Source organism: Macadamia integrifolia, unplaced genomic scaffold, assembly GCF_013358625.1.
Source record: "Macadamia integrifolia cultivar HAES 741 unplaced genomic scaffold, SCU_Mint_v3 scaffold1863, whole genome shotgun sequence".
NCBI classification, from domain to species: Eukaryota; Viridiplantae; Streptophyta; class Magnoliopsida; order Proteales; family Proteaceae; genus Macadamia; species Macadamia integrifolia.
In genome coordinates this window covers 58,384-84,625 of record NW_024868392.1, presented here as the reverse complement: position 1 = coordinate 84,625, position 26,242 = coordinate 58,384, and the positions used below count along the sequence as shown (strand labels likewise).

General features: G+C 37.4%; 2 protein-coding genes across 2 annotated transcripts; both read right to left on the bottom strand.

Moving 5' to 3' along the window:
- Positions 1-7,069: 7,069 nt before the first annotated feature.
- On the bottom strand, positions 7,070-12,299 carry LOC122065039 (nuclear transcription factor Y subunit B-3-like). Its single transcript, XM_042628828.1, has one exon. The coding sequence runs from the start codon at positions 10,725-10,727 to the stop codon at positions 10,035-10,037; it is 693 nt and encodes a 230-aa protein (XP_042484762.1). The 5' UTR covers positions 10,728-12,299; the 3' UTR covers positions 7,070-10,034.
- Positions 12,300-12,448: 149 nt separating this feature from the next.
- LOC122065038 (probable methyltransferase PMT24) lies at positions 12,449-18,064 on the bottom strand. The gene is made up of 9 exons (XM_042628827.1): positions 17,859-18,064; positions 16,046-17,144; positions 15,800-15,949; positions 14,308-14,578; positions 14,111-14,221; positions 13,840-14,014; positions 13,470-13,742; positions 13,032-13,226; positions 12,449-12,942 (listed from the first exon to the last, which is right to left on the bottom strand). The coding sequence occupies exons 2-9, from the start codon at positions 17,108-17,110 to the stop codon at positions 12,714-12,716; spliced, it is 2,469 nt and encodes an 822-aa protein (XP_042484761.1). The 5' UTR covers positions 17,111-17,144; positions 17,859-18,064; the 3' UTR covers positions 12,449-12,713.
- Positions 18,065-26,242: the final 8,178 nt, after the last annotated feature.

Below are 26,242 nucleotides of genomic sequence, written 5' to 3'. Positions count from 1 at the left end.
TTTTTTTTTTTTTTTTTTTTTTTTTCAGGGTTTCTTTGTATTTGAAAGTTTTCACTTAATAGATTTTATATCAAGGCTCAATCTTATGTGAAAAGGAAGGAAAGAAAAATTTTTCTATAAAATAGGATTTTTTACTCTTTGTTTTAATGTGAAATGACAGGGAAAACAAAAAAAACAAAAAGGAAAAAATTTTCATATAAATATCATATGCACAAAAAAAATTTCATGAAATAATACCTAAAAAGCGAAGTCTTAGGAATAATTCATTTAATTGAAAGTAGGATGCAAGTTTGGTCTTGTCGGCCCGAACTCGTCCTAACGCACCCTAAGCCCGAATAGGGAATGGGTTGAGATACCTTCGCCCTGAGGATAGGTAAGGGCTAGAAAGTTCTAGCCAAGCTAGATTAACGTTGAGGCCTTGCACTAAGCCTAGATCTGTTTTAAGTTATACTGTAAAATAATATAATAATAATATATTATCGACAATACTTGACCGATATCATTTCGGCATGATGGTTCTTCATAGCAAGGGAAAAATTGTCCAAAAATCAATGGTTTGTTTCATTGCAAACTTGTGGCGACGATGAATTTGTCTCAATCAAGGCTAAGGGTGTTAGAGTCAATGTATTTTAGGGTAGTGCTCACCGATGGAATAAAGTTATTTATTCCAACTTTGTCAAAAACTTTTTCCACCTTAGGCTATTTTTTATTGCAATGAAAATTTAGAAGGAAGGAAAGTCAAAAATAACTTTATGTGATCATTACCTCATATGATCCCATGTGATTGTATAAGCGGCTAATATATATATATATATATATATATATTAAGTAATTATACTTTTTACATGTAATCTTTATTTTACATTTTATAACAAAAGGTTTTGGATGCAAAATGAAGTGAAATTTAATAGCCAAATATAAAATGATATAGAGTTAGTAATATGGTCACGTGAGGTAATAACTACAAAAGTTTCTATTTTAAGTTTGAAAATTTTATTTCTCTTCCCTTCCCTTTATTTGCCCCTGCAACCAAACGAAATCTTAATGTAAATGTTTCAAGTGTGAATAATGTCATAACATCTCAAATCCATTCCCAGGAACTAACAAGATTGGATTGGCTGGGAAGTGAGTCGTTCCCAAAAATTAACAAGATTGGATTGGCCGAATAGGGTGCCATTCTCAGAAATTAACAAGAAAATATTGGCCTAGAAGGGTGCCATTCTCAGGAGTTAACAAGATTGGATCATTGTTGGCCAGGTTTTGATTAGGAAAACTAGGCTGAGTTTGGTCAAAATATTAGAAACCTAGTAAAGAGTAACGGAGACTCGTCCTATATTAAAACATGATAAGTCTGGGACCAAATCATATCGAGTCATTCAAGATTCGTTTGTTTTGTCTGAGCCACAACAAAAGCCGATTCTTGTCAAAAGTTTAAATCTGCATTTCTGAATAATTTTGAACTAAAATATATTCTAGTGATGTTAAATGTTCAATGACCAAAGTCTTCAGTATTGAATCTAGTGACTATTGTGTGTGTACATTAAAAAAACATGATTCATGACCATGACATCTTCAAGTTGAATCTTATCACTGTCATCCAAAAGACAATGAATGAAGAGCTTCATAAGAAAATTTGAAAAATAAATATTCTTATTCTATCTTGTCTCATTTAATTTATTTATTAATTATTTATTTGGGTTTCTTGAGAAAGACTAGTATGAAAATAAGATGGGAAAATTTGACATGACTTTTTTCTATGACTTGCTCCGACTCATTAAGATTTAAAGAGGGCGAGTCAAGTCATGAAACCTAATTTTCCAACAATGGATTGGATTGGTCAGAAATGATGCGATTCTGAGGAATCGTTCTTTGGACTTAACAAGACTGGATTAGCCGGATAGGGATTTGTTCCTAGGAATTTTGGCCGAATAAGGTGCCGATTCCAGGAATTAATAAGACTAAATTGGCCAAAAAGGGTACCTTTCCCGAGAGTTATCAAGACTGGATTGGTCGAATAGGCTGCCATTTCTGTGAATTATCGAGACTGAATTGCTCAAATAGGGCGCCATTCTCATAAGATACTCATCAATGAAGCCAAAAACTTGATGCTTAACTGTGAAACTAAGAAGGTTTTGCCTTTGTCTTCAACAGGTTTATGATTCAACTCAATTCAGTCCCATCCCTATTAAATGGGTTTATGTGCTCAAAGATGGCCATCAATTTTATTTTGTTCTATTTAAATTTCTATAGACTACATTTTATTGCAAGAGAAATTTATAGGGAAGGAAAATTAAATTTTCAACCTTAAAAAATAAATTTTATAATGATTATTGATTGTATAAATTTCTTATCATATTCAGTAATGATACAATTTACATGCAAATTGTAATTTTTACATTACATTTTTCTTTTCTTTTTTTGAAAAAATATTATTCCTAAGCTGTGGCTAAATGATGGGACGGTCCAGATGTGACCCCCATCATTCCCCAACTAATCTCCTCCCTATTGTACACTCCGCATATTTATTGTGGGTTCAAGAACACTTGGCCCTTTTGTTTGGGTAGAAGAAAAATGATGCTCCATGGCAGTGATCATAACCCTTAGGTCGAAGTTTCCATACGGTAAGCAGCGTTTTATCATAACCAACGAGCAGTAGTGGAATGTGCCATATATTATATTTCATAGCAAAGAGTTTTGGGATGTACAGTAAAGTGAAATTTAATAATCATATATAGAATGATTTAGAGTTAGTGATATAGTCACACGGTGTAATAATGTAATGATTACAAAAAAATTCTTTTTGAAATATGAAAATTTTACTTCACTCCCATTTAATTTATCTTAAAAAAAAAAAAGAGCTGTATATTGTTACCAAAAAAATAAATATAAAACTATGTTGTGAACAATACAAGTCAACCAGTCAACCATGTCGCTAACACAGATAAGAACAATAGACTACAGACTCTTCCAGTAACAATGTCACAATTAGAGACATATCTATTGACTTTCATATGACATTTTGGGTCAGATGCTTCTTTCCTAATGCTAAGAGCCAACTCTCATTTAAGTATGTCTAGATTATGGAAAGATAAAACAAGAAGCTTTAGAGGTAACTTGTTTCTCTAAATGAGACATCACTTTAACTAAGGTTGGCACTAAACACTTAATAGACAAACCTTGTAAAGATAAGAAGAAGCTTGACTAATTAATGGGCCAATTTTACACGTGGCATGGGTGTTGCAAACAAGCACTATACAATTCAAGTTTAAAAACTAGCATATAATTGAACCATGTCATGTAAGCCCAATAATGAGACCCTCTCATAAGGGATGATGTCCATATCTTTTTATGATCTTTCCATTATAAGGGAACAATTAATAGTCAGTGTCAATTTAAACTTATCACAATCAAGAGACATACCCATTCACTTCCACGAGACATCTGTCTGAAATTCCTCTTTTTCTAAAACTTCAGGCCAATTCTCATTTAAGGTTTTCTTTGCATATATGAAAATAAACAGAAAGAAACAATAATGGTATTTTGTCCTCTAAATTCTAGCTTAGATATACCTTGTAGAGATAAATGACAAAAGGGTTTCATATGTGATGTGGGTATTCCAAATATGTATTTAATTTCATAATTAAACCATGAAAATCCGGAAAGGAAGGTCCTGTCATGAGGATTAGTTATCTTGTGCTTCACAATTCACAGAAAGATTTTTACCAAAAATAATTCACATAAAGATGGATAAGATAGATGTCCATCTAAGTGGTGATATATTCATATATGAAAGGTGGGGTTGTAGGGAATGGATAGAGAAGATACAGTGAAATACAAGAAACATGTGAGGGGTGCATGGGGTTCTATATATAGGCTGCAAAGGCTGTGCTAAGGGATTGCAACATCCCTTCTTGTTATCCTCATGTATCTTCAAAGTTCATAATGTTCATGGACAGCTTTGACAAAAATTGTTTATACATTTATGGAAAAGTGCTTTTTTATGGGGAGTGTGTTTTTTGCCTGTGTGTGATGGTCAATAGAAATGCATAAGGAAGCATCAATAAGAGATATCATTTTCAATTTCATGGGGATGGTTCAGTCATTTCAAACCCCTCCCCATGTATCTGGGCACATCGTAGCCGGGCCACCCTCCCCCCAAAAAAAAAAGCATTTATATATTGAGAAAAAGAATTCTACCAAGCTGCATAATGTATATCTATCTGTCATTTCTCCTATGAAATGACATATGCCTGGTAATATTATTCCGGGGGAGGGGGGGTTTGAAGAAAAGTCGAATTTTATGAAAAAAGTAATGTGCATGGCCATGTAGGTACATAGCTGTCACTTCATCTATTGGATGAACATAAAGTGGTCATGTGTAATAAGCCCCTACAATTCGAAGGGCTTGGTGGATTTGGTGTATCCATGAAACCCGATTTGGTTATTGTTTATTAATTAAGTTACATGATATTAGTGGATGGTTTGATTGTCCTTGGCTAAAATCATTCATGACTAGGGACAATTGGGTATCCTGATCATATGATTGTCAGATTGTGTTCTCAAAATTGGAAGATTTCATACACAAGTGTGAGTATATGAATGTTTACAAATTGAACTAGATCACGCTGAAATTCTTGAATGGCTTATTATTAGTTATTTAAGAACAAGATTCTCAACAATAATTTGCAATCGATCCTTACCCTATGTGATTTACAGGGTGCCTTGGAGAAGTGTAGATGTGGTTTTTATGTTGCTGAATAAATCAGACAATGGTGGTGATTCTTCTGTTATTCTTGAGAAGGTGAAACCCTTTTTTAACTAAATTTGAAGATTTATTTCCCTTTGGCCTTCCATCGGGTCTTCTTTCTATGAGGAACATACAATACCAGATTCATCTGGAGCCCAAAGCATTTCTACCAAATCTTCCCCGTCACAGAATGAGTTTCTAAAACATGAAGAGTTGCATAGATAGGTGTCAGAGTTGTTGGGCAAGGGTTTTATCAGAGAGAGTCTTAGCCCTTGTGCAGTTCCCGCCCTTCTTGTCCCATATAAAATTGGTGTATGGAGGATGTGTATCGATAGCTAACAGATAAATAAGATCAGTATAAAGTATTGTTTTCCCATCCCGAGGTTTGATGATTTGTTGAACTAGCTATCCAGGGTTACTATTTTCTCAAAATTAGATCTGAAGAGTGACTATCATCAAACTATGATCAAACCTAAAGACGAGTGAAAGACAACATCTAAAACTCGAGATAGATTATATGACTCGCTGGTTATGTTATTCAGATTATCAAATGCTCCTTCTACCTTCTATGTATTGCAATAGTAGTTTCTAGTTTTGGATTTTTCTTCTTTTGCAAGGAATCTATTTAGGCAAAGAATTCCTTAATTTGAGTTTCCTTATTGTTTCTTTTTATCTCAGCCATAGGATTATTAAAGGTAGAGGCTTGAGGTTAGAGTTTTATTAGTTTACATATATGTAACAATTTGGAGGGGTGAAAGCATTGAATTTTGATAATATAAATTTTTGCTCTATAGAACATTTGAAACCTTGAAGAGTTTCAACCAATAACCTTGAGGTGCTATATTTTGTTATTTTTTCTTATCTTGTGTTCTTGTGCATTTGTTGTAATCCTTCAAGAGTTCATAATTTTGAGACTGCGTGAGTACTTGACACATGTTGATGACTCCGTGGTTTTTTTTTTTTGAAGAATTTTGTGAATCTGTTGTTTCAACTGGACCTAGGGTTCTTTCTTGTTTTTGTCCTTATTAAAACCCCATCAAACTCATGAGGATTCTTGCAAAATCATGTCGGATTTGATGCTGAGTTTTGTTGGTCCACCTGTATGTATTAATGCATGCATACGTAGTTAGCTAAGGGCTAATGTTGTTTGCTTGTGGCCTCTATGTTGGAGAAGCTGCCAATGCTTGATTTGAAATTAAACAACACTTGACTAAGACTGATTAGTTGTAATTGCTTTATAAGATGTAGAAGCTATCAGTGCCGGATTTGTAACGACACAGGCTTGACTGAACTTGCTTCCACATTAGACTATTAGAGGGGAGGAAAATCTTATTCCTTCAAGCCTCCATATTATTGTAAGGATTGAGTTTTTTTTTCACCCACAGTAAAGAAAAAATTCCTTCACTGATTGCCATCATTAATAGTTTTGGATGGATGCTAGAGCATAGTGAAGGATATTTTGGATCTTCAATAAACAAGGTGAGTGAGGTGAGTGATGATGACCCTAAATTCATGGGTTCCTTCACCCACAGTGAAGGAAAACTGTCTCCTTTCTGTAATACACCCATCGAGCTAACGAGGATTATCATCGAAGATTTGACATCGATAGACGATCCACTTATAGCTACTATGAGTTGCATGCATTCTTGGTACAATTTGATTCTTTGTGAGTCCTATGGAAAAGTTGCTAATCCCTGACTCAAGATGGTGAAACTTTATTAATGTTGATTTCTTGTGGTTATTTTGTGTACGCTACCTTAAGCTTCCTCATTTTCATGTTTTACCAATTTCTCAGTAGACAATGATGGCCTTCTTTAAATGAAAAATAGAAAAACCAACAATGAAAGATATCTGAAAACCTTAATTCCAACTTTTATATCCATTAGAACCCATAGAAAACCAACTTATCCGTTTACTCCTTGAGACATTTTAATCATAGAATTAATCACATTTTTTGGTCTTAAAAATGGCGTTTAAGATTTACTCAAAAAATATTTAAAATACTTTATAAGTTTTAGCTATTAATAGCATGCTAATCACAAAATATTACCCACCCCCCTCTAAAAAAAAAAAAAAAAAAGACCCTTCAATTTAGAGATGTTTTTGTTGGGTATTTTAGACATTCTATTCAATTCAATGAATGAAACACTGTCTGAAAGGGTTAAGAGATAGAGTTTTGTCTTTGATGGCTCTGACAGATCAGACATACAAGGGGAACAGTTGCATAGATTCATACTTGAACCGATCACTAATGGGCTGCCAATAATTGGGTAAGCAGGTAACTGCTTAGCTAATTGGGTCATATATATTAGCACCTCCTACTTTGGTAAATAAAACTTGGATAATGTATTCATCCATATTCATCATTTACTTACAAATACTCTTTTAGACAAATGTCCCTATTCCAATTTACAGAATAAATTCACCAGAAAATAAAGAAAATGGCATTAGTTTCTCTACCTACTAATCCAACAGAAGAGTACAGAACAGTAGGTTAATCATCCAATTTCAAAACTTTTGATGCTTCAGAAAAAGATGAACCATTTCTGATCATCCATTCACATATTAATATTGATAAACATGTTAGAACTACAGTAGGCATGGCTTTTCCATTATGTTACAACTTACAAGAATTGGTTTCCATAGGCCAAGTCAATCATCTTTTCTTCATCAGGTATCCTAACTGGTAGTCTGGTACTGATGAAGCTCTGAAGCAGATCGATTCCTCTACAAATTGTATCTTCAAAGTTACTCATCAGAAGCCCTCTAAACTTTTCCATCCTTCAAAGGGAGGTGAAGTTGCTTCTCATCTTTCATGGTTGTTGAAGATGATGTAGAAACAGAATTGGTGCCTTTAGAGGGAGATGATGGAGGAGAAGGAACATGCTTGGGCAACATCTGTGCCCAGAAAACCTTAGGCAACCTTGATGCTTCTGAGAGAACAATGAAGGTGAGAAGACTCAATAACAAAATTTTGTGCCACAACCCTGACATCTCTCTGTACACCAAAGACTAGCCACAACCCTACTTTAACTTTCCAAGGTAGCTTTAGAAAACCCTTAAAGGGTTTGAGGCAAACAAACATGTTGATTACTGTATGAAGGCTGCCAACTAATCTGGCTGAGGAAAGATGTCTCAATGGCAGACAAGGGCTATTTGATTAATGTAAAAAAAATCTCACTCATGCTGTTGCACTTCATTATGTATTAGTAGTATAGAAGTAAGTTCATGTGAATCAGTTTAATTAATAGATTTTCTTATTCCAGTGGCCACCAATAAGCTTGTTTACTTTCTGAAGTCTGTTAAGAAATCCATTTTTTCTTCTACTGATACTGGATGACCTGAAGATTCGATTTCAGAAACTTGGTAAAGTGTTCATGTAAACTCTAGTCAGTGATACCACTATTATGATACCATTCCTTGAAGATTTCATTAATCAAGCATGCTGGTTTTGTTTACGAGATATCGAACCCCTACATCGTTACTACAATCCTGCAACTAAAATGTTTAGGCTCGCCGTCCGATGGGATCATCCTAAAAGATTTCCTAGACAAAGAATGCAGTAACCACTTAACTAAACCCAATGTGGCTTTAATCAAACCATCCCCACTCCTCCAAAAGAAAAAAATATTTTTCAGAGTACCTTCTTTCCATGGTTGGATAAACTCATTCAAACTCAAGCCCCTTTATTCCCAAGTATCAATCATTAAAACAAGAGGAGAAGGCTTTGAGGATCATTTTTAGAAATGTGAGAAAGGTAGACAAGCCCCTAAGAAAAAGCTAAAAAAAATTAGTCCAAGAGAAGAATCTTTACAATTATGTATACAGTTTTGCCAACAAAGAAAGTTTACTGCACAAGAAGAGATTATGTTTATCAATTATGTCAGTGAAATGAGATCCTATTAATCAATTTTTAACTTCAGAAGTGGAAGTATGTCGGAGAAGGAAATATTATCTTTGTGTTGGTGTCTTGAGACAGGGTGAGCTGGTTGGTGCACTGTGCATTTCTTCCTAATTGGGACCACAGCTCCCAGAGCACTTATTTTCATGGCAGTTTAGGTGGAAGCTGTCTCCTGTCTGTCTAAAGGCTAATTTCCTGGATTTTTCTCTATTGGAGACTCTATATCAAGTATATGATTATCTGGAGACTATGGTTATCTGGTGATCACAATTCATCACAACTCTTGGCTAATGGGTCAAACCCATTTGAATTTTTGGCACTGATGGATCTTAGATCATGGATCCAAGTCAGACTAGGTTCTTGTCCTGCAAATTTAAAGTAATGGCTTTCCCATTCTCTTTTCAAGGTCTCAAATCACTCTCTTACTGGTGTCATCATTGATCTTCTTCACACAATAATGTCCTTTAATATTACAGTTTTTCTTTTCACCATCATCAGTTGAGTTGAGGCCAAGGTTTTCAGCTCATCCATCTCAATATTTCTAGCTGTTTTCTGTCAAAGATCCTCTGTTTGGGCTGGACGAAAGCTTGAACATTCATCTTCTTGTCATCCTTTGAGTTACCAACCTGAGCCCTCCAAAAAATTAAACAGAAATATCTAGTGAAACTTGGCAGGAGCTCCATAGGACAAGCCCCTTGTTCGGAATCTAGAGCAATCCAAAACAAAAAACAATTGCTTAGCGCAGTTGATGAGCCGTGGTGCACAAAAAGTGCTTGCTCACCAGGAGGTCTCGAGTTCGAGTAAGTTTGAGCCTCCTGACTGTTAACTACTTCCCCTCTACCTAAAAAAAGAGTTCCAAACAAAACAAAGTTGGCCAAGTGAAAAAAATGAAACTTTGGAAATCAAAAGAATGAAACTTTATTAAAAACATATGATGGCTAAAATACAAGAGAATCCATATCAAATACATGAGAAGGTACATGAATGATCCGAGTCTAAAACTTGAATACATGTAGCTAATATAGACTATTGTTAAGATACCCATAAGGTAGAAATTGTCACCCTGCCTTGCCATGTGACAAAAGAAAAAAAAAAAAAGAACTAATGTTAATGTTTTCCTTTTCCCCTCTTAAATTCTCCCCCTTTCTGAAGAGCCTAAGTAAGCTTCATTTTAAGGCTAAGCAAAGGCTTCCATATACATGATTTTTTTTTTTTTTTTTGAAAATTATGCATATATATATATATATATATTTCCTAAAACCCTTCCCGGAGATCCTAAGAAAATTTTATTGTACATACAAAAAATAAAATAAAATAAAATAATGTAAATTATATGGTAGAAAAGTAAATAAGGATCCCCTTCTTTTTGTCCAAGGGCCCATTTTCTTACCATTGCCCAAGTGAATCATTTTGGTCCTGTTGATGTAGTTGGTGGTGAATTGGATTTGGAGAGAAAGGCATTGAAAAGGGCTGATTCGTATATACTAAGGGAGGTTGCTGAGAAGTGTGATGTGTTAAAGCAGAATTAACACTATGATCAAGAGGCACATTTTGTGGTTCCTGCTGTTGCTTAGGAATATTGAGCTTCTCCCCTTCCATCTCCCTGTACTTGAGGAGGTACAGCTTCAGTGGGCTCACATAATTCTCAAAACCAAGTGTCGTTATCGCCCATATGATGTCGTCTCCATTAATCGTCTTCCTTTTCTCCCTCCGGCATTTATCTGAAGCTTCGCCAGTAACAAAGCTAATGAATTCCGAGACACATTCTTGAACGGATTCTTTCGCATCCTTAGACACCTTGCCATTGCCTGGAATGACCTTTTTCATGATCCGACCGACATTTGCTATTGGCAAAAATCGATCATGATCTGGACGACATTCGTTATTCGCGAAAACCGATCTTGCTCTATTATTGTTGTTGTTGTTGATGACGGTGTTGTTGTTATTGTTATTGTTGTTGTTGCTGCTGTTGCTGCTGCTGGTAGTATTGTTGATGATGGATCCACTCTTAGAACATGGACTATCTGGGCTTCCTTTATTTGTTAGATTGGTCCCATTTCCATGTATCTCATCTCCCATTACTTTTTTTTCTCTGTTTCTTTTGTTTCTTTGTGGGTATATATGATTTTGTTGGGCTTGTTGATATTTTAGTAAAGGCTAAGATAAGTGGGTAGAGAAGGCATGAAAATAGGCTTAGTAAGGGGAAGGAGATAAAGAGACTTGGTTGCTTTCCATCCCTCTGGACCCGCTCCCCTGCGTGGAGAGGGGTAACGACTAATGTACTGTGTTTGGGTCTTGTTGTAACTAACTTCTGTTCAATCGTTCAAAGGCCACTTGTTCTGATCTAAGCCACTCATTTTTTGTTGAAATTTCTTCATAATCATCTGGAAAACAATGCCAGTAGAGGTGCCTAATAAAAAAGATGGAAAATGCACTTTGGATTTTAAGGTCTTTTAAGTGGAAGATTTTTTACTTCTGAGTCCAATGGAAGCATTAGTAGTCACTCCATCACTAATGCTTCCAGAAAGAAATTGCAATGAAACTGTATTCTGTTCTACTTGCAAATGATAACACAATTTCATAGGAACAATGTGCACTACAGCATTTATTGCGTCATCTATGAGAACAGCTAAACCTTGTTACAATCCCATATCAGTTGGGGATTGATCTCATATCAGTTATGAAAAATATTTAATGTGGATTAATATGGTTTTGGGTTCTGTCACCCTGTAAGTTGATTTATGAAGTTAAGTACTTCTCCAAATGATTCCTCTACTCCGACAGTTGCAGATGCAACTCTATTTATCTTTTCCAATGATCCAAATCCCAAACTGGCCATATTAATGAGAACATTGAATAGTCCATTGACCGTGCAACATTGAAGGAGCGCCGACCCCATTAAATTGGGATTAAGGTTGAGATTATTGTTGTTTCATCATGTTTGGAGGGAGCTAAATTAACAAGCGGTACCTACTGAAGATGTGGAGACTATCATTTACCCTGCTGATTTCCGTATGACCTTTGTAAACTACTAATGATTCTGACAACTGTATCTACTACCAAATCTAAGATTCTTTTCTGACCAATGAAATAAAACTTATCCATCTATTAAATAAAAAACACGTGCAATATTGATCAATAAGGGTAAAATAGTAAAAGCAATGATTTTTCTAATTATTTCTCCAGCCATGGATCGATCCTCATCCTAATGGAAGATTGCGTTGGGCTTGCCTAGGGACCTCCACAAGAAGGGAGAGTGAAATTTAACTACAATGATGCAATTCCATCGGGGTGTTTTATTGTGGAATTAAGTGGGAATTATTTCTGAGTCTGTCAAGACATTGTGCTTGAAGGTTTTTCTCAAGAATGTCTATTTAAGAGGTGGAAACATTTCCTTTGAAAGAGCATACCCCACCCTCTGTTTTGGTGGTAATGTTTAGATTGCCTAAGAAGGTTATTGGTGCCCTTAATGAAGCTGCTCCTCAACCTTTGTCTTCAATAGTTGTCGGCAGCAGCTCTCTGACAAGTCCAATTTAAAGGGTCTTCAAATCCAAAGGGATTTGCAACAATTAAATAGGTGATGCCATCAATTGATCAGGGAACCATACTTTTTCCTGGTTCTTTCATGAGAGAGTGGCTAAGTGGTGAGCACATGAAGATGTTTTTAAGATATTGCATGATAAGCAGGCACCAGCATCCCCTAGAAGGTATTGTGTGGTAACAAGTTCACTTCTAGTTGTTGTAGTAGGATGACATAAACATCACATCATACAAAAGGTATTCCAAGTTTCCAGAAGCAATTTCCAATTTTAAGGGCCATACACTGGCAAACTTGAATTGATTTCCGTTGGTATCTCTATAATATGATTTTACAGTTGAAACTCAAGGGCCCCTACCTACTAAGAAGCAAAAAGACAAGGGTTAAAGGAACAAGAGTAAGGGGGCTTTGAGAGGAATTAAAATTATATCTGAGAAAAAAAAAACCTGAAATTACAAACAAAATAACACTGAAAGAATACCTACCAACCTGGTCCCCATGATTGCTTGAGGGAAAAACTGTCAAGCTTAAGCAATTGCGGACATGATTGTCTCCGTCTCTGTGGGTCGCCAGAATGACTTCTGGACACACAACAAGCCTTCCTTGTCCTTTGAGTAGGTTAAACGGATCTCCCAATGCATGGACCTAACCATGTTCTCCACCTCACCGATGGTCTCAATGTCATCACGTATGATCAGTTTCCCTTCTGGTCTGAGCATCCGATCGACTTCCGCTATCACAGCCAATAAGCTACACCTGCAGATCACAGAACATAGAAAAATGAACAATTGCACAATGAAGTCCTTCAGCAGACAATCAGGTACATGAAAGACAAGATTACAGACCTCTTTTTGACCATAGAAAATAGATGATCTGCATGGAGAAGGTCATAAGATCTTGGATAGGTGCTGAACGACTCACACCAGTCATGATACATGCCAAATAGACCCCTCTCATAAATGATAGGAAGTGTATCAGGAGAATCAATTGAAACCACATTCATGACCCACACGTTCAGGTCTTTAAGGGCAGCTGCAAAACTGGAAAGGATGGCGATAGAAATGCATAAGTAGGAGAAGATCGTGAAACAGTACTTCAGTGACAATAGCCAACATCACACAAAACCCAAAGGCGCCTTCTCTTCCCCCACCCCCACCCCCACCCCCACCCCCCCTCTCTTTTTGAGGGGTGTGGGGGTGGGGGAAGAGCTATTTATTTTCATGTTGTTTTAGAGGAATGAGGGATATCCAAGAATATTACAGAATTGTACTTTCTCTGCTTACCCTCCATAAACAGCTCTCATATCCATGACATTCCTAACAGATGACCAGCTAATTCCCATTCCATTCAGATATGATTTGGTCACAACACGTTTCCAATGCTCATTGTCTGAAGTGAAATCATCTGGAGCTGCTTTACCATAAACTCCAACCTGAGAACTCTTCAACCAGTAAGGTGGTTTATTCAGCCTAGCTGGCCACAGGTCTGGCCACTGAGACCCACGTTCTGATGTATCTCCAGGAATTTTGTGCATGCATGCCTGCAGTGGCACATTCCTGCACGCACAAATGCACAAATATTAAGACCACTATTAAGAGAAGTAATTAACTTGTTGAGATGAATTCAATGTACTGTCTGCAAAGAATATGCTACCAGGCAGCATTTGGATCGTCAGAGTCTTGGCAGAGTGGAGGCTCATTCTGTGATCTTCTCTCATAGCATTCATTAGAAGTAGGTTTCTGAAATATTGCTGCACCAACTTGGTTAACTCTATCCTTGTTAATTGTAATCAGCTTCCAGCACATTGACTTCGTTAATGCTTTCATGGCTGCCATCAATATCCACCAAAAATAGAATTTTTAGAATTAAGCATTAGCACTTCTCTCACAAAGCCAAACACAGAGCAGTTAAAGACAAAGATAACCTTCCCAGATCCCCGTATCTTCAGGGAGTTTTTGGTATACTGGAGTAGCAGACCACACAAAGTAACCACCAGGCCGCAAAACACGATTTAGCTCCAAAAGAAGCTTACCCCCTGCATATTTTTACATCACCGTGAATGACCCAGTGCAGGAAAAAAAATGCCGGATTTCACAAATCAAGGATTTAAGTAGGAAATACCTTCAATATGCCAAGGGACCCTACAACGTGCACAGTGGACAACATCAAACACCCTCCCAGGGAAGGGTAATCTAAGGGTACCCATCACTGCTGAAATTGCAGGGATTCCCCTTTCAAGCGCGAATTGCACTTGTGCTTCATGTTCATCTTTGGGAGCAAAAGACATGGTAAGAACATCTCTGTCGAAGAGAAATCCTCCAAAGCTAGCCACCCCACATCCAACATCCAATATCACACGGGACCGTTTTCCCCATGCTATGTCAGGTACTGACTGCAGTGATGATTATACATACACATATTACACATAGATATATGGAAGACAAAATTGAACAAAAATCAATGAATCAAAGAAGTTATGCATGGGGCCATAGCACCTAGCAGCAGCAGATTGTGTTACATGGAAAAAGACAAACTATCAAAGACAGACTAGTTAAAGCAGGTGACCAAGGCACCAAAAGTATCTACATGGTGCCAACACATTAAAGAAAGTAGGAACCCAAACAGAGATATTGTGGATGCCATGAGTGTGGTCAAGATGAAGATGCTGATGCAATCAATGCACGACGTAACAGGGAAAGACGAAGCCAAAAATGAGTAGATCGGAAGGCAACCAAAATCACAGTGATAAAACAACTTAAGCCAATTGATGTGGCTTAAGAATGTAAATGGTGATAATTAGCTTGCCAGTGGTAAGGAAAAAGCTGACCGTCAATGATTTGAATAGTCTACAAGAAAAGATGCAGAGAGCCAAAATTTACATGGAATGAAGTAATGACAAAATGATTTTTTGGTAAACACAGTAATATGGTATATGGCAATGTTGAATGGGCGAGACTGTTGCGCGGCGGTTAAGTTGCAATATTGCAACATGTTGGTCACAAATTCAAAACTTGGAAACAGCTACTCCTGCAAAGCAAGGGTAAGGCTACGTACATTTGCCCCTCCAAGACCCTACAGTAGTGGGAGCCTCGTGCACTGGGTTGCTCTTTTTATGGCATTGTTGAATGGAGAATCAGAACTGATTTCCACAGCTGACCCTAAATTGTTAACAAAAGAGACTAAAGATATGATTACTCCATATGCTGACCTCTATAACAACACTATGAGTTAGGCATAATAGCTAGGTAAAACTAGAAAAATTCTAGGTTTGCTTTGACCTTCTAAGCAAGAAGTAAAAAACTCTTGATTCACTTGAAGCTTCTTCTTTCCCCTTTTTCCTCAGCTTTTCATGCCATGTAACAAAATGTCCATCCTTATTCTCGAATGCACAGACACCATGTATCCAGCCATATATACTGTCAAACAGTCTCTCCTTGTAGCAATGAAGTCATTATAAAAAAGAGAATAAAACCAGGCAAAAAAAGAAATCCACGAAACATGTACTGAGAATCAAGCAACAAAGCATCATTTCTTGGGGAGGGGGGCGGGGGAAGCAGCTGAATGACGAGTGGGATGAAAATACAGTTCAAAATATTGAGCAATAAGTGCTTACGTTCTTAATGAAATCAATGTAACGAAGAGCACCATGCTTAAACTGAGTCCCGCCACCTGGAAAAGTAAGATACTCTCCAGTAACTTTCACCCAATTCTGATGCCCCTTCACCTCTGCAAGCTTGGTATGGGGAACATTGTAGTACCATATCTGCCAGAAATACACAATAAGGTTGTTATCCGGTGTAAAGAACAAATGAACAGAAGTATTTTCATGTTTTAATGCAATACAGTACAGGTAATATACCTTTTCCCTGCTTGTGGGCCACTCAATTGGACACTTGTATCCCTGAGGTAGAGGAACAAGGCAAGTGGGGGCATCCTTAGGGCAGTGCCTTTCTCGATGTTCATAGTGCTTAGTAGAGTGAAGGTGCTTAATAGCTTCCCAATTGTCCAAACAAGGAATGTAATCTGGGCCAGCAGTGACATTACAAAGTTTCCAGCTATATCCACCTTGTTCTTTTTGGTCCTTAGGTAAAGAAGATTGCTGAGCTTCTTTTTCATTCTTTGACTCAACAGCTTGAGTTGAGAATGCCCCATTTTGAGTGGTAGTCTCCTTTAGGATCTCTGACTGGGCCCCATCAGGAAATACTTCATTTGAGGCATGGTTCTTTGCCTGGTCATCTGACTTGTTCTCAGCCTTCTCCTCTACCTTATCCTCCACTTTATCTTCCTGTTTAGTTTCACCTGAGCTCTCGGTTGTTTCTGGTTTATTCTCATTCTCAGTTGAGTCCGTTTTCTTCTCCTCTAAGCTCTCCTTTGATTCTTCTTGTCCCTCAGTTTTCATTTCACCACCTTCTGTTTTTGTTTCCCCACCTTCAGAATTTGACTCTCCATCTCCACCTTCAGTTTTTACATCCCTATCAATTTCAGTCTCGGTTTTGGATGTTTTTTCTGACTCTGCGTTTTCTTTCTCACTCTCCGCAGGTTTCTCTTTTTGGTTATCCTTGACATTGTTCTCTGTTGTCTGGTCAGATTGATTCGTATTTTCTTTAACATCCAAGTTGCTTTCATCTTGCGAGGTGTCGGAATCACTGTCTCCTTTCGTTGCCTCCTCAGGTAAATCCCCTGGATTATCTTCAAATTGCCGAGAATCATTTTCAGTCACAGGTTGTTTTAAATCATTTTTTGTTTCTATGGTTCTGCTCTCCTGATTAGACAAGTTCACACTTTGAGCAGGAACTAGGGATGAAGATGTCATCATCCATACCCCAATCAGGCAAAGAGCAACAAACACAACGAGAGTTACTGTGGAACAGTAGGAAGTCGATGACCTCCGGCCATCCACTCTAGTATATTTTCCAAGTGCCATCTTTCACATATAAATGTCCCCCAAATTGTCACACCTACGGCAAAAAAAAAAAGAAACAGAGTTTGCCATGAAAACTATACTCCATGTTCACTGAATACCCAATTAAGTAGATTTAACAGAAAAGCTGCACTAGGTAACCATCCCCACAAAAACAAATTCATGTGCAGAACTTTTTCAAGCTGGAAATGCACTAGGTAACCAAAAGAACAGATGTCAAGAATTATGTGATCATCACCCACAAACAATGAAATTTCAAAAGAAAATTAAAAAAAAAGAATCTACAATTGTCCGAAGGTTAACCAAACAGATCAATAACGAAACTTTTACACCAATTACTCACTTGGAAAACAAATAGTTCATTTACATCTCAGGGCAGAGCAGAACGAGCATAAGCACTTAACCGAAAAAGACAAAAACAAGAAACCAGCCCAACAACTTCGAATCAAACCAGATCTACATTAAATCAAACAAGAATACTTGTAGAAACGGAAAACTCAAGGAGCGAAACAAACCAAAACCGAAATCAGCATAAGAAATTGTCATTTCAAATAAAAATACAAAAAGTAAAAGGAAATCGAATTTAAGACTTGTAACACCACTAGATCTGCATCAAACTTCAACAAAAACCAAAATACTTTCATCAACGTTCACCCAATAACAAAGGATAACAACGAAGAGTCTCAAAAGCAGAGCGAAAAACACATAAAGGAAACCCTGAAACAGAGTTCAAAAGTTAAATAGGAGCTACCTAAACACAGATCACGGAGATGGCATCCCTTTCAAAAGATCTTCGGGCCTAACAGAGATAATCCAAGTGTCTCAAAGCCCCCTTCTCTCGTGTATATATAGTCGAGAAGAGTCGGTGAAAAGGAGAGGAAGAGATATAGCAAAGGGAGCTTAGAATTTGAGAGAGAGAGAGAGGAGTCCGTGATCTACGCTTCATAGAGTGAGTGAGTGTGACAGTAAGAATGAGATTACTTGGAATTGGTTTACTAATAAAACGTTTTAGGGCAGTAAGTTGTTACTTGTCTTGCGATCTGGAAGCACGTGACCGTAGAATCACGCGTCTAGTGTTAAGTGGGCCAACTTAGATAAGCCCCACCTCCCATGTTGCCACGCAAGAAATAGTCATATACTATCATAAGTAGGCCCCACCTCGCATTTTGCCATGCGAGAAATAGTCATATACTATATTATATTATCACAGTATTCGAATTTTCTTTTTTCTTTCAATTAGAATGGTGGGAAGAGTTCTCGGTGGCTTTTTTGTGGCTTTTTTCTTTTTTTTTTTTTTTTAAATGAAGTTAAGCTGGAACAAGTCTGATGGATTGAAAGCAATCAATTCAATAAATTTAAAGCAAGCCAAACTGATTGGAGTCACTGACCAAAACCGAAAGTTGATCAAACCCAATAAAAAAATCCAAAAGTGGCCAGATTACAAATGAATAACAAAGAGTCAATAAAAAATGAGACTTTTCTTTGAGAGTTTGGTTTCGGGTATACTCAATAACAAATCAAAATTGATTCAAACCAACCATAGTTTCAACTGTCGGTATTGGATCAGTCATATCGACTATATTGTATTAATATTGGTTGAGACTGATCTTCGATCCTTGACTACTTCGGGTCATATCGATTCAGGGGTAAAACAATAAAAAAGTGTACTTTTTTAAAAAAAACCAAGGGCAAACTGATCGATACTCATCGATCCAATCCAAATCACTATCGACAAATATCGACATCGTTCCCTAAATTCATGGACTGAACCAACTAATTGACACCATTAGCCACATATAAGGATGAGATAGAAACTTCAATTATTAAATAGGATAATGATTGAATTAGCCATTTGTTAAATCTAAAATCTAATTCTACCAAAAAGCTCATGTGTAAATACTTAAATGCACTTTTCAGATGGTATGGCCACATTCAATAGAGCCCTTTGAATATTTCAATATGAATGAGTGGTTTGATTCAAATTGAAGGATTTAAAAGAGTCTATGATAGACCTAAAATGATCTTAAGAGAAGTGATAAGGAAAGATAGGCATCGCTTAATCGTTGCATAAAAAGTATAATGTCGAATGGAGCTGATTGGATAGCAACGATCCATGTAGCTGGTCCCACTTAATTGAAATAAGACTGATTTTTTTGTTATTGTCATTGTTATTATTGTATTATTCTTGGTAGTCCCTACGTTAGAATGCCCTTTTTGGCGTCTGTTTATCTGTGTTTATTCTGACTTTTGTTTTTCTTTTCTTTTTATTTTTAATGAAAATAAAAGAGAATAATATTAACAAAAAAGAGATTAAATGTCCATAACATCATTAGTAGTGGTCTCTCAACTTTTTCAAGCCTAGCTTTCTTAGCTAATACGTGAGCAATACATATTAGCATCTTAGATTGTTTCTTCACAAAAACAGAATTAAAACAATTATAATAGTTCGTTAAAAAAAATTGGAAAAACAAAGCGTTGACATTAAATGGAAGATTTTGTTTTCTTGTTCTCGTAAAACGAATAAAACATCAGAAACGTTTTTTCAAATGACTATTTGGTAGTCATCTAGAAAAACGTTTCTTCCATTTTTTTCATTCCATGGGAACAAAAAAACAGAATAAAATGTTTGGTGGCAACTTGGTGTTTTTTGATTTTTTTGGAATGAAAAGGAAAAAAAAAAAAAACTGAAAATACAAAATGATAGAACAACGAAACATTGTTCTGTCATTTCAGTTTCGTTCAAAATACACAAAAAGTGAAGAACTAGAATAATTGTTCCTGAAACAGGTTCACTAAACATCATTTTTATATTTTAAAATGACATTTTGACACAAAAACTAAAAATTCTATTTTTGACACGAAACATAGTTTCTAGAACTGAATGACTACCAAATGCAGCCTTAATATTATATAGAAGTTAATAACACTCCTATAACCATATCGAATATGACACAAGAACCATCTGAACCAAAACAACTGAATTTGTCCAGACTTCTAAGGATTTGCTATCCAATAACGATACACCTTGGATCCCCTAGAAGACCCCTAGCTTTCGCTACGAACACATTTCCTATCATGCTATGATCCAACCCAACAAAAGTAAACTAATTATGACAATTATAGCAAAAGCCCAACTTGTCACCTTAGATTTATGCCCAAAGGCACCATGTAATAATGAAATGATCCGTGGTTGGAAAATTGAGAAGAATGCATGTCGAGTATATTCTGAACAAACCCAAGGAGATAGCGCAGTTGGTGAATAACGAACTTGATACAAGCCGTAAACTTGAACATCCTAAGTTCGACTCCCAGTGGACACACCTTGAGCCATTCACACGAGTGTGTTTAGTACTTTCAGTGAAAGTTGAATGGTTCTCATTCAACCACAATATTCAAGGTCAATGAAGGGGAGTGATTATCCAAGCCATTTTCATTGCCATTCACAAAAATTTCTCCAAGCTCATTATTGAAAGTAGCAACTTCCTCTTTGTCCTTTTGCTCTCCGGAAAAATACATTCAAGTCCTTGGCATATCCCGTTGATTATTGAAGACTGCCTCCAACTCTCTCTTCAGTTTGAAGCCATCTCATTCCAATATACTTACAGAGAAGCCAACTCCCAACTCCGTGGCAGAATATCTAGCGTCCTTGGCCGCCTCCTGTCAATCTTCTCTTCTCTGTTATGATTCTCCCACTTGCTCTTTATCTGCCTTTCTTCGAGCAGATTGTAATGGGGATTAGCCGCGATTTTTATAGGTTTAACGGCAGTAAAAATCCACCCTAAAGGTCTTGCTATTTGTTCTGATATGGCCGTTTAAACTTACCCGTGTGTGTATTACAGAATACATTCGATGTAGCATCAGTCTTGTAAAATCCAAATCCAAATCTAAACAAATCAGTTTAAAAAGATTATAGTTCTAATTAAGGTCCATATCTCCTCTAAAAACTAAATCTATGGTCCATATACGGGGGTTACAAGTAAACATATATGGATCCTTTTATGAGCTGACTCACCTACTGTTCAATACTAGTTACATAATTATAAGAATATATATTTATAGTTTTAACAAGCAAACAAACTAACAAACATCTTAACTGTAATAACATTCCATTAATTAATAAGTTTCGTCCAACAGCAGATCCTCATATCCTAATCCTATAATAAGATTCTATAAATATTTCCTTCCACCCACAATGTAGGAAGAACCCTTTCTTCAATTCCTACATTAGAAAGAAGCATGATCGACTCAAATCTTATCATCCATGTCTAAGCCCTGACAGGCATGATATTGTGATTTGATGATCAAAGAAAGAAAGAAAGAAAGAAAGAAATCTATCTCCCTTCGCCATGATACTTCTCACAGAAGAATCTTCCCATGCCTTCCTGTTAGATCAAACACCAAGAAACACGAATAAAGGGAGACAATAGATCCGTACGACACAGAGATTTAACGAGGTTCACACACCAGGGTGGTGTGCTACGTCCTCGGGCGAAGAAGAAGATGATTCACTATGCAGAAAAAGATTACACCCTAGCAGCGGCGAGGAAGAACTCGCCCTGAAACCCTAGCTTCGTGAAAACCCTAGAATACAATGACTTTCTCAACAAGCAACAGTACATTATATATATACTCCAAATCGCGGTTCGACCCATCGGGTCGCGGTCGATCCGATCGAACCATACCGCGGGGGCTACGCCCCCGCACGCCCATACGAGATCAATGATGGGCTCAAGCCCTCTACTTCCATCACAGATCTCAGAAAATTTCCCATTCGGGTCGCCACCAAAATATGTCGAATCGGGTCAATCTTCAAAACGAGTCAAGAATTCGAGACAAACTTAACAAATCTCCACCTTGGCTTGAATTCTCCTCCAACAGATAAACAAATAGCTAATATCTTCATCTTCTCCAATAGTCCTCCAAAGGGCTAAACTCAAACATGACAAACACCAAGTAAGTTCAAGCAATGCTCGAACTTACCAACATATAAAGGCTTAGTCAACATATCAGCTGGATTGTCTTCAGTACCAATCTTCAACACTTGGATATTACCTTGAGCAATTATCACTTTTATGAAATGATACCGAACATCAATGTGCTTTGTCCTCTCATGATACATTGAATCTTTAGTCAAGTGAATAGCACTCTGGCTATCACAATGGACAACAGTCACCCCATGATCCATGCTGAGTTCTCCCAACAAACCTCTAAGCCAAATAGCTTCTTTAATTGCCTCAGTCACTGCCATATACTCTGCTTCAGTGATAGATAATGCAACTGTAGCTTGTAAAGTAGCTTTCCAACTAACCGTACTTCTTCCAAAAGTAAATACATGGCCTGTGAGTGACCTTCTCTTGTCAAGATCACCTGCATAATCTGAATCAACAAAACCAGATAAACTATCACCATTCCTCCCAAACTCCAAACAAACACCAGGGGTCCCTTTCAAGTACCTAAGTATCCACTTCACTGCTTCCCAATGAGCTTTACCTGGACATGACAAATATCTACTCACCACACTGACAACTTGTGAAATGTCAGGACGAGTGCAAACCATAGCATACATAACGGAGCCAACTGCACTAGATTATGGAACACGTGACATGTACTCCACCTCTTCATCTGTCTTAGGTGATAGAGCAGTTGAAAATCTAAAATGAGATACAAGAGGAGTAGTTACAGGTTTGGCATCTTTCATGCCAAAACGATTCAATACCTTCTCAGTGTACTTTTGTTGAGATAGCCACAGCTTCCCTGCTTTTCTATCCCTCTTGATCTCCATACCAAGGATCTTCCTTGCTGCCCCCAAATCTTTCATCTCAAATTCAGAACTTAATTGTTCCTTCAACCTATTGACCTCATTCCTATCTTTTGCTGCAATCAACATATCATCAACATAAAGCAACAAATATATGAATGACCCATCAGAGAGCTTTCTGAAATAAACACAACAGTCATATTGACACCTGGAGTATCCAAAACTAGCCATAACTGAATCAAACCTTTTATACCACTGTCTAGGAAACTGTTTCAAACCATATAGGGACTTCTTCAACAAGCATACATGGTCCTCCTTACCTTCAATAACAAACCCTTCAGGTTGATGCATATAAATCTGTTCTTCTAGTTCACCATGCAAGAATGCTGTTTTCACATCAAGTTGCTCCAACTCCAAATCATGCATAGCAACTAAAGCAAGTAGGACACGAATAGAACTATGCTTAACAACAGGTGAGAAAACATCATTAAAATCAATTCCTTGTACCTGACTGTAGCCCTTTGCAACCAAACGTGCCTTGTACCTAGCATCTTCAACACCTGAGGCAGATTCCTTCTTCTTGAAGACCCATTTGCAACCAACAATTTTTTTCCCTGTTCTCGGCTTCACAAGCTCCCAAGTCTGATTTTTATGAAGAGATTCCATCTCCTCATTCATGGCAATCAACCATTTTGTAGAATCAATTGAAGCAACAGCTTCAGAATATGTTGCAGGCTCACTATTTTCAATTGTATCTGCAACAGACAATGCATAAGCAACAAATTCAGCATGCCCATACTTTTGTGGTTGTCTAATATTCCTCCTTGGTCTATCCTTGGCAATGCTGTACCGCTCTTCTTCTTGATTCTCTTGAGCATCATCTCCTTCAGTAAAAATAGGCAACTGGACTAAAGTAGATTGTGCTTTGTTTGAAGATGAACTACCAATTTCAAACTCCACCTTCTCTCTAGATTTTTCTTGACCTTCATCACAATGAATAGGAACTTCTTTCCTAGGATGCAACATAGCAGATTCATCAAAAGTAATATCTCTGCTAATAAGAAATTTTGGAGACTTTGGATCAGAACACCACAACCTGTATCCTTTCACTCCAGATCCATACCCAAGAAAAATATATTTCTTAGCTCTAGGTTCCAACTTCCCTTCATTTACATGTGCATAAGCAGGACATCCAAATACTTTTAAATTTGAGTAGTCTGTAGGTTCACCTAACCAAACTTCTTCTGGAGTCTTGCACTCAATAGCTGTGCAAAGAGATCGATTCACCGACAAGGTTGCTGTGTTAACTGCTTCTGCCTAGAACTCCTTGCCCAATCCTGCATTTGATAATATACACCTTGCCTTTTCTAACAAGGTTCTATTCATACGCTCCGCCACTCCATTCTGCTGGGGTGTTTTAACAACTGTATGGTGTCTTGCAATACCTTCATTTTTGCAGAACTCACTAAAGTCACCTTCACAAAACTCTAGGCCATTATCGGTTCTCAACCTTTTAATTTGTTTCCCGGTTTGCTTCTCAAGCAAATTCTTCCACTGTTTGAAAGTGACAAATACTTCATTTTTGTGCTTCAAGAAATAGACCAAAACCTTCCTAGAGAAATCGTCAATGAAAGTAAGCAAGTATCTTGCACCAGCCCCCTTTGAAGCAACCCTGGAGGGCTCCCATAGGTCTGAATGAATGTAGTCCAAAGTTGCCTTGGTCCTGTGAATAGCAGTACTGAAACTAACTCTTTTCTGCTTCCCAAACACACAATGCTCACAGAACTCCATTGCTCCTGTACTCTGACCACACAGCAAGCCCCTTTTACTTAATGATGCCATCCCTCTTTCACTCATATGGCCTAAGCTCATGTGCCATAAATTTGTGACATCTGATTCAGACATAGATGATGAAGCTGCTGCAACAGACCCAGTGACTGTAGTACCCTGCAGTACATACAAACTGCCAACCTTGATTCCTTTCATCAATAAGAGAACACCCTTGTTGACCTTTATGACTCCACCTTCAGCTGTATACTTGCACCCATTTGAATCAAGAGTGCCTAAACTGATGAGATTCTTCTTCAAATCAGGGACATGCCTGACATTGGACAAGGTTCTGACAATGCCATCATACATCTTGATATTGATCGTTCCCATTCCAATAGTCTTACAAGAAGCATTATTTCCCATCAACACAACTCCACCTCGAACTGATTCGTATGTGGAGAACCATTCACGATTGGGACACATATGGTAGGAACAACCAGAGTCGAGAATCCATTCATCCTGTGATCTAACTTTATCATCAGTCACCAAAAGCATATCAGACTCACTCTCATCTTCAGCAATACTAGCTTCTGCAGAATCATCTCTTTTCTGTTGATTTTGAGCACCACCACCTGCCTTCTGCTTATTTAAAAGCTTATAGCATTCAGATTTAATATGCCCCTTCTTCTTAAAGTAATTGCAGGTTAAATTCTTGTACTTAGATTTTGATCTAGCCTTCTTTTTGTCACCATATGAACCCCTTTTATTCGTTCTCCCTCTAGCTACCAAAGCAACACCATCAGATTTATTGGTAGTTGTTAACTCATCATCAATCTTCTGCTTGCTTTGCAGATTCGTTTTGACATCCTCAATAGAGATTGTCTCTCTACCATAAATCATGGTATCCCTAAAATGCTTATAAGATGGAGGCAGAGAACATAATAATAGGGCAAAATCTTCATCGTCTATTTTAACATCTATCATTTTCAAATCAGTAACAATAGAATTGAACTCAGATATATGGGATTTAATAGAAGTACCTTCACCCATATGAAGGGTATACAGTTGTTGCTTCAATCTCAACCTATTGGTGAGGGATTTGGTGAGGTAGAGGTTCTCTAACTTCACCCATAACTCTGCAGCCGTTTTCTCTGAGAGAACTTCCTGTAGAACATCATTCGAAAGACACAACTGAATAGCTGAAAGGGCTTTATCATCCAAATCGCTCCAATCATCATCGGACATAGTTGCAGGTTTCTTCGCCTTCCCAAATAGGGTTTTCTTCAAACCCTGCTGCGTGAGAACAGCCATCATTCGAACCTACCATAAACTAAAACTGATGTTGCCGTCAAACCTATCAATATCGTATTTCGTTGAAGCCATGGATCGAAGTAACCAAGAGCTCTGATACCAGTTTGTTAAATCAAACACCAAGAAACACGAATAAAGGGAGACAATAGATCCGTACGACACAAAGATTTAACGAGGTTCACACACTAGGGTGGTGTGCTACGTCCTCGGGCGAAGAAGAAGATGATTCACTATGCAGAAGAGAGATTACACCCTAACAGCGGTGAGGAAGAACTTGCCCTGAAACCCTAGCTTCG

Excerpts from the sequence above, each read along its gene's own strand:
- LOC122065039 (XM_042628828.1), bottom strand. The coding sequence starts at position 10,727 with ATGGGAGATGAGATACATGGAAATGGGACCAATCTAACAAATAAAGGA.
- LOC122065038 (XM_042628827.1), bottom strand. The coding sequence starts at position 17,110 with ATGGCACTTGGAAAATATACTAGAGTGGATGGCCGGAGGTCATCGACT. Across the intron at positions 13,227-13,469 it reads ATGAGAGCTGTTTATGGAGG|TTTTGCAGCTGCCCTTAAAG; the intron begins GTAAGCAGAGAA and ends CATCCTTTCCAG. Across the intron at positions 12,943-13,031 it reads TTTTCTATGGTCAAAAAGAG|GTGTAGCTTATTGGCTGTGA; the intron begins GTCTGTAATCTT and ends TGTGATCTGCAG.